This window comes from Barbatula barbatula (genome assembly GCF_947034865.1).
Source record: "Barbatula barbatula genome assembly, chromosome: 1".
Classification (NCBI taxonomy): domain Eukaryota; kingdom Metazoa; phylum Chordata; class Actinopteri; order Cypriniformes; family Nemacheilidae; genus Barbatula; species Barbatula barbatula.
In genome coordinates, this window is record NC_136766.1 from 20,931,001 (window position 1) to 20,943,610 (window position 12,610).

The 12,610-nt window shown below is 45.2% G+C and overlaps 1 protein-coding gene across 1 annotated transcript; it reads right to left on the reverse strand.

The window, feature by feature from the left end:
• Positions 1-570: 570 nt before the first annotated feature.
• gnao1b (guanine nucleotide binding protein (G protein), alpha activating activity polypeptide O, b) lies at positions 571-8,835 on the reverse strand. Its single transcript, XM_079455643.1, has 8 exons — positions 8,374-8,835; positions 8,195-8,237; positions 6,507-6,648; positions 5,845-6,005; positions 5,546-5,674; positions 5,250-5,379; positions 1,938-2,091; positions 571-1,852 (listed from the first exon to the last, which is right to left on the reverse strand). The coding sequence occupies exons 1-8, from the start codon at positions 8,489-8,491 to the stop codon at positions 1,665-1,667; spliced, it is 1,065 nt and encodes a 354-aa protein (XP_079311769.1). The 5' UTR covers positions 8,492-8,835; the 3' UTR covers positions 571-1,664.
• Between the last annotated feature and the right edge of the window lie 3,775 nt (positions 8,836-12,610).

A 12,610-nucleotide genomic window follows, 5' to 3' on the forward strand; every position in this document is an offset into this window, starting at 1 on the left:
GGTTTGCCGTTTGTTGATTAATACCAGCTGTGAAGTATACGCGCTCAGTCACGTCACAGGAAAATAAGTGCACGGTGTCTCAATGAGAAGGGAGCCAGCCAGGGCCCTTACCAGTTTCCGGACCCGTGTACACAATATACGATCTCGGGAGCAAGGGATCTAATCGAGACACAGCCTTAGAGTAGGTTCTCAATGACAGGGCCATGTGAGTATCAGATAAAATATAAGAGATCAGAATTGTTCAGAACTGATTGTATCTATGTAAATATGAAATTATTTACGTATAATGTTATTATTTTTGTGTATGACTCCAATATTGAACGTTATTTCATCGTTTACTCACCTTTGTGTCATATTCCAAGCCTTTGACTTTCGTTTTTCTGCAGAACACATGCCGGTAGTTAAACAACACTGCCCCTCAACACAATTCTCAAAAATATTTTTTGTTCAACATAAATTATGACAATTCAATTTTTACTTTTGAGTGAACACAATCACTTTTAAATTTTAAGCTCACTGCAGGTTTAAATCTATTAGAAACCATGTTCAGACAAATCAGGACACAGCCACTGGTTGGTACTTGTGTTTTGTCTTTTTAATGTAAACATTTCATCGGTCAGTCAGAAGATTAAAACCAGCAGTAGGATGCTGTATACCCCAAGGGAGGAAAAGAGAACATTCAGTGCACCAAACAAAAAACCCATTCACAGCAGAGAAACAGGAGACAAAATCTGGGTTAAGTAACAGGTCATGAGTGAATAGACTGTGCATGCATAAGACACACACACACATCTGTACACATTCACACATTACACAATCAGATAAAGAGAGTGAGTAAAAATGTACGACTTTGAATTACACTTCTCCATCTAAAGTTTGTAAGCTAGTTAGTCTGTATCCATAGGCCTACATTGATAGGGTGCACACAAAGTGGAGTGATACAAAATATGTAAATATGTGTGTTTGTAGTTCAATAAATAAATAAATAAACTACGACATCATTTATACAGAAGAGAACAACTGAGCAGATTGTTGAACTATTTGTGCTCATGTTGAGTGAGAATGTTGTCAACGTCACAGTTTGTGCTTCATGAACTGTAAGGCATTTTATGTCACAGCCTGAAGCCAGTGAGCACAGACCCAATAAAGTTGTAAGAGCTGCCCCTGGACAACATTTAGTTCCTGAAATGACACTCAGCCCTGCCAAATGATTAGCCAACCAATGACATATGTTGGCATTCAGTATTTCAGATATTTTTAGATATTAGATTTAGAAAAGCCTGCAATAGACACCGATCCTTCTGAATTTTGTTTTTTGTTAAGAACTTCAGCACTTGAATTGAACAGAAACAGCAGAGAACTTTGTGTGTTATCATCTGACAAACACTCGCACTCATTGTGACTGACACCCACTCACATGCACTCATGCTTAAAGCATCTATGCCCGGCCACACACATTTTACACTATACATGCACACCCATACATTATTTACTCCAGCAATGCACTTACTAACTACAAAACAAAATGGTGAAAGAAGGGCGAAATATTCTAAACAAAAGACTTGACAGAGTGATATGAATAAGGGAGTGCCTTGGCCAAAGTCACAGGGGTGCCAGTTCAGTCACTTATTACCATATCGAAGGGCTAGAAGTGGATTTGGAGCTCAATAGAGGCCACAACCACGTAGGTTATTGGCGATGATGATGTCAGTGACAGCATCAAAGACCACTTGGATGTTTCCTGTGTCTGTAGCACAGGTTAGATGACAGTAGATCTCTTTAGTAGGAGAGCGACTCTTACTTTCAAACTGGCTCTGAACATATGCAGCTGCTGCTTCAAATGTATTTGGACCTATAGGAAAGAAAAAAGGGGATTTATTCTGCAGTCCAACACAGCTTTCATTTTTTTTCTATATATTTATGCATGATTTGTTTACCTGTGTATTCTGGGAAGCAGATTGACAGTGGAGATTTCACAATCTTTTCTCCAAAAAGGTCTTTCTTGTTGAGGAAGAGGATGATGGAAGTGTCAACAAAGAACTTATTATTACATATGGAGTCAAAGAGCATAAGAGACTCATGCATACGGTTCTGCAGAGAGAAGGGAAAAGATAACGATTAAAACAGCAAATTAATTCAACGAGCATTTAACTTTCAAGGACGTTTTTCAGTAACTTGTGGTTAGTAAGTACAATTCATGAGTTTGTCTTGCAGCTAAAGGAAACTGGGACGGATCGAGGCGAGGACTCCGAGCTCATTAATCCTCCTCGAACTCGGAGCACCTGCCCCTAGACCGAGGAGCGGACCCCGGGCTTGGTGTGTGCCCGGACCCGGATCATACCCCCTGGTGCTGAGGTAAAAACGGCTTGTGGTGTGGAGGAGGGATGTTTGCGTAACGTCCGAGAGAAAGGAGGTAAAGTGGCTTGACTACTTAGGATGATTGTTGTGATTGTTTATTGAAAGCCAGTCGAGTTAATTATCTGAACGTGCTCCTCCCATGCCATGTTAATAAAACATAATTTCACGAGTTTGCCTTGCAGGATAGTATGTGTTTGGTGTACTGTCCCGGGGCGAGGTCTCCGAGCTCAGTAATCCTCCTCGAACTCGGAGAGAGAGCCCGGGCTTGCTGTGTGCCTGGCTGGGATCATACCCTCAAAAATGCAATAGATGCAGGAGAGTAGCTGGAGCAACATATCCCCCCAAAGAGTCTGGCTTGAGTTGGCGAGATGCTTGCCCTGCTTGGAGTGGGGCCTTCGTTGTGGGTTCTTACGTGTGTAGTTGTGCATTGAATATGGGTGAAGACTGGCACTAGATCATTCGGGCGATGAGGGTCTGATGGGGTTCCTTTATGCTGGAGCGTTGAACTTCGGCTGTCAGAGATGCGGGTAGGCGTACTGTGTGTTCACACCAAGCGCGACTTGCGCGAATAAAACACGCTATTCGCGAGTAGTTGGATGCTTGAACATTTGGATTTCCCTCGCTTCATTCGCGTGTGAAATTAGCTTCATTCACGCGTGAAATTTGCGTCATGGGAAGGGCTTCTGCCAGGCGGCTCCCGTCTAATTGCGAAATGGCGGACATGGATTTTGTTGAGAGGGTAGCTGCGCATTATGTGCTATGGAAGGCTGAAAATAGACATAGTCTCGTATGGCACCATGTCTGGGTCCATCAGATCCTTGGGAGGCGCAGTCCTTCATTGTTGTTTCAGATTTCTGCCTCCGCTCGCTATGTCATAATCACGTCACTACTAGAGCAGGCTCCTGATTGGTTAACGCGAAAGTTTTCGCCAAAGTTCAAATTTTTCAACTCATTCACGTCATTCGCGCCGCCTCATTCGCGCTTATTCGCCTCATTCGCACCGCAAGTAGGTCTATCGCGTCTTTGCATTGACTTAACATGTAAATCACTCGCGCTAAATGCTTCATTCGCGCGTGGTGTGAACACACAGTAAGAGGGTTGGGTGTGGTTGGATGAGAAACTGTAGATGTAGTGTCCTCTTTTCGTTTGATCGGTCTTGCTGTGGTTGATGAAATATGAGATCGATTCTGTGTCCACAAGCTCGCGATTGTCCACTTCCCAATGGCTGGGATGGTTGGGAGTGCCGGAGCGTACGACGACGCTGGTGAGAGAGGGGAATGCCTGGTTGGGCATGGCGAGGAAATGCAGCGGTGCTTCGAGGTGCGGTGTGTAGCCTGTCGAAGCTGGAGACCTCGGAGCAAGCCGCGGGCCCAATTGCTGCATGAGCCGGGGCTGGAGCACTGAGGGGCGCTCAAATTGAAGCTGGAAATGGTGGCTAGTTCCTAAAGTGAAAGTGACTCCGACTCTCTAACCATTAGGCCATGACTGCCCTCCGAGCATCTGCCCTTCCAAGCATCGAAGGAAGCTGAAGAAGGCTAGTGTGAACATGGTGTCAAGCATGGGTGCAGTGCGGATTGGAGGGTAGCCATAAGGTGTGAATGCATTTAGTAACTGACTCCAGGGTGATTGGTTTCTGGGGTCTGGGCTGGGCTCTTCAATGCCTTTGATGAGTATCAATGTCTGAGAGCTAGCTATTGGTGGGGATGGTGAGTTTTTGGGGGGTTTTTGAAATTTTGTATTTCTGCTTGGGTACCCTTTAATGGAGGTTTTAAGTGTTGATGAGGAGCTGAGGTCCAGAGTCAACGTGTTTGTTGGGATGTCATTGGAGCGGTAGATGCCAGCGTAAAGGGAGGGTGAGTCTGAGGAAGAGAGAGGAGGAAGGAAGGTGGCTGCCGGAGCCGAGGACGGAGGCAGCCTCAGGCTTAGGTCAGCTCCTTGGGCAAGGGAAAATGGAAGTTCTGGAGGGAAGGCAGCCAGGGCCTGCGCTGCTAGCGGAGGCAGCCTCACACTAAAATTTGATGGAGGGGCAGCAGGCCATGGGCAGGGGATTAAAGAAGAAGGAAGGGAAGGGCTAAAGATAGGTCTGTGCGGCTGGTGGAGGCATGCTTGGGCTGCTGAGGTGGCTTCTGGCGGTGTGGGCCAGCATGGCGCTGGGAAGGTTGCTGTGATGGGCTCATCTGGGTGAAGAAGTTGTCGGGGGCCGGAGTCTGTGGCGCGGCCCGGGCTTGCCGATGACCCGCTACTGGAGCCTGACAACCGAAGGGTGGACGTGGTTGTGATAAAATGTAGTCTTGTATAGCCGAAACCTTTGACTGAAACTCTGGGGTCTTGTTGGCTTTCTAGCCCATATGACTGGCAGGTATACGATGATGTTTAGTTTTGCATGGCAAAGTTTGTGAGCGTAGAAATGTCACTGCAAAATAGACCTTGTGCGTTTACTGAAGTTCAAAGGTTAAAACGACCATTACGAGTTCACATGGATTGTGATGAAGTCTTGTGATACCTGTGCTTGCAGATGGAGTATAGCCAGCTCATGCATTATGCCAAACTATATGTGTCAGCAGAGAGTGAGCATGTTACCGTCACCCAAATATTCTCAATAAAAAATGCTGTTATATCTTCAAATTTCTGTGCGCATCTGTACGAGTCGAACACAATTAATGATTCCAGAGTTAACATTTGCAGTTGGGGTCATGAGTCCAAGATGCATTTTTGTTTGATTAATTATCTGCACGTGCTCCTCCCGAACCTTGTTAATAAAACATCATTAGGATTGCTCTGTAAAACAATATTGTTAATTTATCATTGAATGTAGTCAATATACTATAGTCTAAGTATTCAAGTTGTATAAACTAGCTGATGTAAGCATAAGTTTGAGTTTATTAGCTCACCGTGGTCTCATCTTCATGCAGCATTTGGTCATATCCACTCAGGGCAACACAGAAGATAATAGCTGTAACATCCTCAAAGCAGTGAATCCATTTTTTTCTCTCTGATCTCTGTCCCCCCACATCAAACAGCCTGAGGACAACAGATCACACACGTTTAGGACACATGTAAAGCCAAGTACACACGCACCCTTTTTTATTTACCATTTCTATCCTGTGTCTTTTCACACAATAAGCACTACACATTTAACATGTAACTCAATAATTCATATTAGTACAAATTTGACACTCATAAATACCTAAAATTGAGGTTCTTGAAGCAAAAATGTGTTTCAACAATTCCAGTAGTCTTAACTCGAGTTCGAAGAATATCCTGTTCAGTTGGAAGGTAATCTGGAGCTCCAACGCGATGCAAACTGTCCAAATAACTGAAAAATAGGAAACACAAACATAATTTGAAATACAACAATATGTGTGCATCAGAAAGACATGCCTTGTACTGAAGAAGACAAATCATATATATTTTTGCATTACAGCTGACCACAACATAATCATTCCATAACCTCATTGTTTTTGTGTTTATAAAAGTGAGACTCACTATTGGGCGGAGTCGTTGAGCTGGTACTCTCGTGAGCGGCTGAAGCAGGCTTGGGTTCCAGCATCAGCCCACAGACGCATCATGGCACCTAACAGTTCTGTTGAGTATGGCTCAGTGTCTTCCATACGGCTGACCACATCAAATACCATCTTACCATCCGCCTTAAACATATCAGTAATATTGTTTTGATGTTTTGACTTGTATGTTTTAAATAACTTATTAAATGTATCTAAACACATTTATGTATATAGAGCTCTTCCAATAGTGTAGTGCTGTAATCAGCACTATAATATTTTATACATTCATTCACTAGATGTCACTATTGCTCAGTTCATCCTCTGAGAGGTCTTTTGATCAGGCTTAATACTCCAAGTACAACTCAAACAAGGTGTGCACAGGTACATTAACAGCAGAATAATCGTCTGACATATTTTGTTGTGTTGTACCAGGCATAAATCTAAATAATGGTTAATTGGTTAATGAACTGACTTCTTTTAAAATGACTATCCATCAATAAAAGATTACAATTTGAGTATGTCACAATATTTAATATAACAATATTATGTATATCAGACCTCTTACACTACTGTTTAGAGTTTAGATTTAATCTTATTGGTTCTCACAGTGCATGTACACATATGAGAGCATGTATGTATACGTACAGCTCTGTCCTTGTCTGCGTACTCTATCCCAAGAGTCTCCATTGCTCGCAAGATGGTGGCAAGGCTCTGAATAGTGTTGCTATAGACCACAGGTTTAAACTGCTTTACATCATCTCCAGAGAACCCATCTTCATGGATAATCCTGACAGAGAAGAGCCATTACAGAGACACATACACACTTGCCATACAAACATGGCTGACCAACAATACTGACACAAACATGTGCATATACAGTGAAGTCCAAATTGACCAGTCCAAAATGCTTTTTAAAATTTCAGAGTTTAAATGAAACTTCATATAAAAACAGATGATACAACCTTATTTAAGAACGTTTCAAATTCAGTGTACGCAAAATAACCTGTCCTTACAGGGTGTTGCTAATGGCACAAAATAGTTCACATTGTCATAAGTGACTTTAATAAGAAATTACTCAGTATCCTAACACTTTAATATTTATTCATTTTACATCACAATTTTGGTTTAAATTTTTCTAAATACTACAATTTACTGTTTAGTTTAATCTTTAAATTAGATTTGAAAGATTCCAAGATCTTCAATATGGTGAGTACTGCTGGGATATGTTGAATAAATGACATGTTGATGTCATTTATTAACATTAGTTAACACACACTAACAATCCCAAATCCTTAGAATACAGCATTTTAATATTAATATTAGATTAAGATTAACATGTCAGCATTTTCTAATACATTTTATGCATTAAAAGTTGTATTTGATACATTCGTTTATGCATGATGAACTAAAATAAACAATGATCAATTACATTTGTACTAATAAATTAACCCTGTCAAAACGTTGTTTATTGTTTGTTCATGTTGTGGTTGTTTGTAAAATAATGAATAATACCAATTAATGGGTGCTTATTGTAAAGTTAAATTGTAAATTCGTTACAGCGAAAGTAGTATAATTATTAACTATGCAATCTGTGGGCTATGTCCTTCTGTAGTGTTTAAATTGTTGATCCTTTTAATGTTTTATGTTAAAGGTTAATATGTAACTATGCAATAAATGTCAAACTGTAATAAAAAAGTTAAAATGTAATTGTGCCTGTAAGGTTAGCCTATATACAAAAACTCAAATCATATTATGTGTTGTGTGTGGGTGCTTTGACCTACTAAACCGTGTGATACAATGCCTACTTATTTCATGTATTAAACATGATATTATATGAATAAAGGAGACAGTGTGGTTTGAATCTCTCGAGCAGTTATGAAAATGTAAGGTTATGTGGCATACTCCCGGTAAATCCGTTTAATGGGCGGATAACGCCAAACGAGACTGCAGGGATCAGGCACTAAAAGCCACCCATTAAGATTAAAACAGAGAAAGATTCTAATGCCCCACACACACAAACGGTCTCTCTCTCTCTTTGCAAAATACGCGCAAACGAAAAAGAAACATTACACAAAGTGTCAAAACACACAAGTGTCAAAAACGGGAGACATTAAAGAACTTTGGAAAATCAGAAACAACAACAAGCCATACGCCCTCAGGCTTCACTGCACACTTATTCACAGTGGGACGGACAAAAGCACAGCGCTGTCTCATGGGGTAGCTTGTGTTTCAGCACTACCACCCTGAACAGCGCAAGCACAACACTACTCAACCTTTAACCACACACACCACGCCACAGTAGAACATGGCCGAGCACCAAATATTTTACTTACTTCATCTGTTTGACGATGGTGCTCTTGCCTGACTCCCCTCCGCCTGCAAAGACAAGCGTTGTCAGTGCTGTTTCACACCCTCATACACACACCTGCAGAATCCGATCCGTATTCAATCCACTCTGACAGATCATATAAAGCAGTCACTCAGACCCCGCATCTTTCCTCGAGCCACTTACCGAGCAGCAGTAGTTTGACATCCTTGGCTGCGGTTATTCCGTCTTCTTTAAGGTTTTTCTCGATGGCTCTGCTCCGCTCCATAGCGGCGCGCTCCTCTGCGCTTAACGTGCATCCCATCGCTGACCGAGAGTCGGGACGCGGGAGAGCGATATCCCAAAAATCCGTCTCTGCCCCACACTCTCCTCTCTTGCCTGCTCGGTCTGTGTAGCGCTGTTAAAGCATCCGACCCGGATTGAGGTCAGGGACAGGCTCGCACCTCGGCCTCTCGATCGGGATGAGGTCGTCCTGCTCGCGCTCCGGTTCACGGGTGTCTATAGGGCGGCGGCAGTGACAGCCAACACGAGCTCATCTCATCCTGTAGTTCCCTCCTAATGCGCGAGGGGCATACCCGCGCTGACGTCACTGCGAGAGAGCATCTGCTTTGTGACAGCCCTGCTCAGAATGCAAAATAAAACGCATCCCAGTTATTTGATTGTTTGATTTGTAGAGGTATTGGAGATGCCACAAGCATTATTGTGCATGTCGTGTTAAAATGGTATTGATACTCAGTTTCCTGTTCTAATTAGCTTTCAAAAAGCATTAGGTGAAGTAAACATCAGAGATGCTTTGCCACAAGCTTCTTTTAAAACACACACACACACACACACACACACATATATACATATATATATATGTATATATATTGAGAGGAATCCACACAACTAAGTACAGATACCATAAAGGCCTATTATAAAATATAAGAAATCTAAGGATTTCTCTGCTTACAGGGATAGTTCACCCAAAATGAAAATTCTTGCCTCATATACTCACCCTCATGTCATTACAAACTTGTATGACTAACTTTATTCTGCAGAGCACACAAGGAGATATTCTGAAGAATGTTGATGCCCAAACAACATTGGCCCCCGTTGACATCCATTTTATGTACACAAACCCACTGAGACATTTTTCAAAATACATGCATTTTTGAATATTTTATTTCTTGCCGTGGCTAACTCAATCCTCTAAAAATGCTTTCAAACCGAGAAAGAACAGATAAACCAATATACAATGGAAATACTCAATCATTGTGTTTATTTTGCAGAGCATAGGCACCCCCCACCCACCATAATCTTTCTGCTCTAAAAGAGTTCTGTGGATTTCTCTAATGCCTAACCCATGAGCCAGATGTTCTGATGCTGGATTTTAGATACCAACATATAATAAAGCTTAAGTGTTTGCACTTCAGCAACAGCTATGACCAAGATGCTTTAAAAATTCACCTTTATATATCGTTGCGAAACTGAAGATGAATATTCACTGTTTTTAATGACTTAAAATACATACATACTGTTAACACTGACTATATTATAGAACATTCAAATCGTTCATTAATTTGCCAAGCAGTCTGGCAAATGAAAGAATGGAAGAAATGCAGAAACACTCTGCATTTAAATAATGTCTATTTGTGACAGCAAAGAAAAAATATGCATATTGAAAATGAAAGATACCTCTATGTGAAAAGGATTCATTCATTCATTCATTCATTTTCTACCGCTTTTTCCGGGGCCGGGTCGCGGGGGCAGCAGTCTAAGCAGAGATGCCCAGACATCCCTCACCCTAGACACTTCCTCCAGCTCTTCCGGGGGGACACCGAGGCGTTCCCAGGCCAGCCGGGAGACATAGTCCCACCAGCGTGTCCTAGGTCTTCCCCGGGGTCTCCTCCCGGCCGGACGGGCCCAGAGCACCTTCCGGGGAAGGCGTCCAGTAGGCATCCGTAACAGATGCCCAAGCCACCTCAGCTGACCCCTCTCGATGTGGAGGAGCAGCGGCTCTACTCCGAGCTCCTCCCGGGTGACCGAGCTTCTCACCCTATCTCTAAGGGATCGCCCAGCCACCCTGCGGAGGAAGCTCATTTCAGCCGCCTGTATCCGGGATCTTGTCCTTTCGGTCATGACCCAAAGCTCATGACCATAGGTGAGAGTAGGAACGTAGATTGACAGGTAAATTGAGAGCTTCGCCTTTCGGCTCAGCTCTTTCTTCACCACGACGGACCGGTACATCGACCGCATTACTGCAGAAGCTGCACCGATCCGTCTGTCAATCTCCCGTTCCATCCTTCCCTCACTCGTGAACAAGACCCCGAGATACTTAAACTCCTCCACTTGAGGAAGGAACTCTCCACCAACCTGAAGTGGGCAAGCCACCCTTTTCCGACTGAGGACCATGGCCTCGGATTTGGAGGTACTGATTTTCATTCCAGCCGCTTCACACTCTGCTGTAAACCGTCCCAGTGCATGCTGAAGGTCCTGGTTTGAAGGGGCCAACACGACAACATCATCCGCAAATAGCAGAGACGAGATCGTGTGGTCCCCAAACCTGACACCCTCCGGCCCCCGGCTGCGCCTAGAAATTCTGTCCATAAAAATTACGAACAGAACCGGTGACAAAGGGCAGCCCTGCCGGAGTCCGACATGCACTGGGAACAAGTCCGACTCACTGCCGGCAATGCGAACCAAGCTCCTGCTTCGGCCGTACAGGGACCTGACAGCCCTTAGTAAAGGACCACAGACCCCATACTCCCGAAGCACCCTCCACAGGATGCCACGAGGGACACAGTCGAATGCCTTCTCCAAATCCACAAAACACATGTGGATTGGTTGTGCAAACTCCCATGAACCCTCCAGCACCCTGTAGAGGGTGTAGAGCTGGTCCAGCGTTCCACGGCCTGGACGAAAACCACACTGTTCCTCCTGAATCCGAGGTTCTACTATCGGCCGTATTCTCCTCTCCAGTACCCTGGCATAGACTTTCCCGGGAAGGCTGAGAAGTGTGATCCCCCTGTAGTTGGAACACACCCTCCGGTCCCCCTTCTTAAAAAGAGGGACCACCACCCCGGTCTGCCATCCCAAAGGCACTGTCCCCGACCGCCACGCGATGCTGCAGAGGCGTGTCAGCCAAGACAGCCCCACAACATCCAGAGACTTGAGGTACTCAGGGCGAATCTCATCCACCCCCGGTGCCTTGCCACTGAGGAGTTTCTTGACTACCTCAGTGACTTCGGCTTGGGTGATGGACGAGTCCTCCTCTGAGGCCTCAACCTCTGCTTCCTCAATGGAGGACGTGACGGTGGGATTGAGGAGATCCTCGAAGTACTCCTTCCACCGTCCGACGACATCCCCAGTTGAGGTCAACAGCCTCCCACCTCCACTGTAAACAGCGTTGGTAGGGCACTGTTTCCCTCTCCTGAGGCGCCGGACGGTTTGCCAGAATCTCTTCGAGGCCAGTCGATAGTCCTTCTCCATGGCCTCACCAAACTCCTCCCAGGCCCGAGTTTTTGCCTCCACAACCACCCGGGCAGCAGTCCGCTTGGCCTGCCGGTACCTGTCAGCTGCCTCAGGAGTCCCACAAGCCAACCAGGCCCGATAAGACTCCTTCTTCAGCTTGACGGTCTCCCTTACTTCCGGTGTCCACCACCGGGTTCGGGGATTCCCGCCTCGACAGGCACCGGAGACCTTACGGCCACAGCTCCGAGTGGCCGCTTCGACAATGGAGGCGGAGAACATGGTCCACTCGGACTCAATGTCTCCAGCCTCCCTCGGGATCTGGTTGAAGCTCTGTCGGAGGTGGGAGTTAAAGATCTCTCTGACAGGAGACTCGGCCAGGCGTTCCCAGCAGACCCTTACAGTACGTTTGGGTCTGCCGAGTCTGTCCAGCTTCCTCTCCTGCCATCGGATCCAACTCACCACCAGGTGGTGATCAGTTGACAGCTCCGCCCCTCTCTTAACCCGAGTGTCCAAAACATATGGTCGCAGGTCAGATGAAACGACCACAAAGTCGATCATTGACCTGCGGCCTAGGGTGTCCTGGTGCCACGTGCACTGATGGACACCCTTATGCTTGAACATGGTGTTCGTTATAGACAAACTGTGGCTAGCACAGAAGTCCAATAACTGAACACCGCTCGGGTTCAGATCAGGGGGGCCGTTCCTCCCAATCACGCCTCTCCAGGTGTCACTGTCGTTGCCGACATGGGCGTTGAAGTCCCCCAGTAGGACGACGGAGTCCCCAGTCGGAGTACTTTCCAGCACCCCTCCCAGAGACTCCAAGAAGGTCGGGTACTCTGCACTGCCGTTCGGCCCGTAGGCACAAACAACAGTGAGAGACCTAACCCCGACCCGTAGGCGCAGGGAAACGACCCTCTCGTTCACCGGGGTAAACTCCAACACATGGCGGGAGAGCTGGGGGGCTATAAGC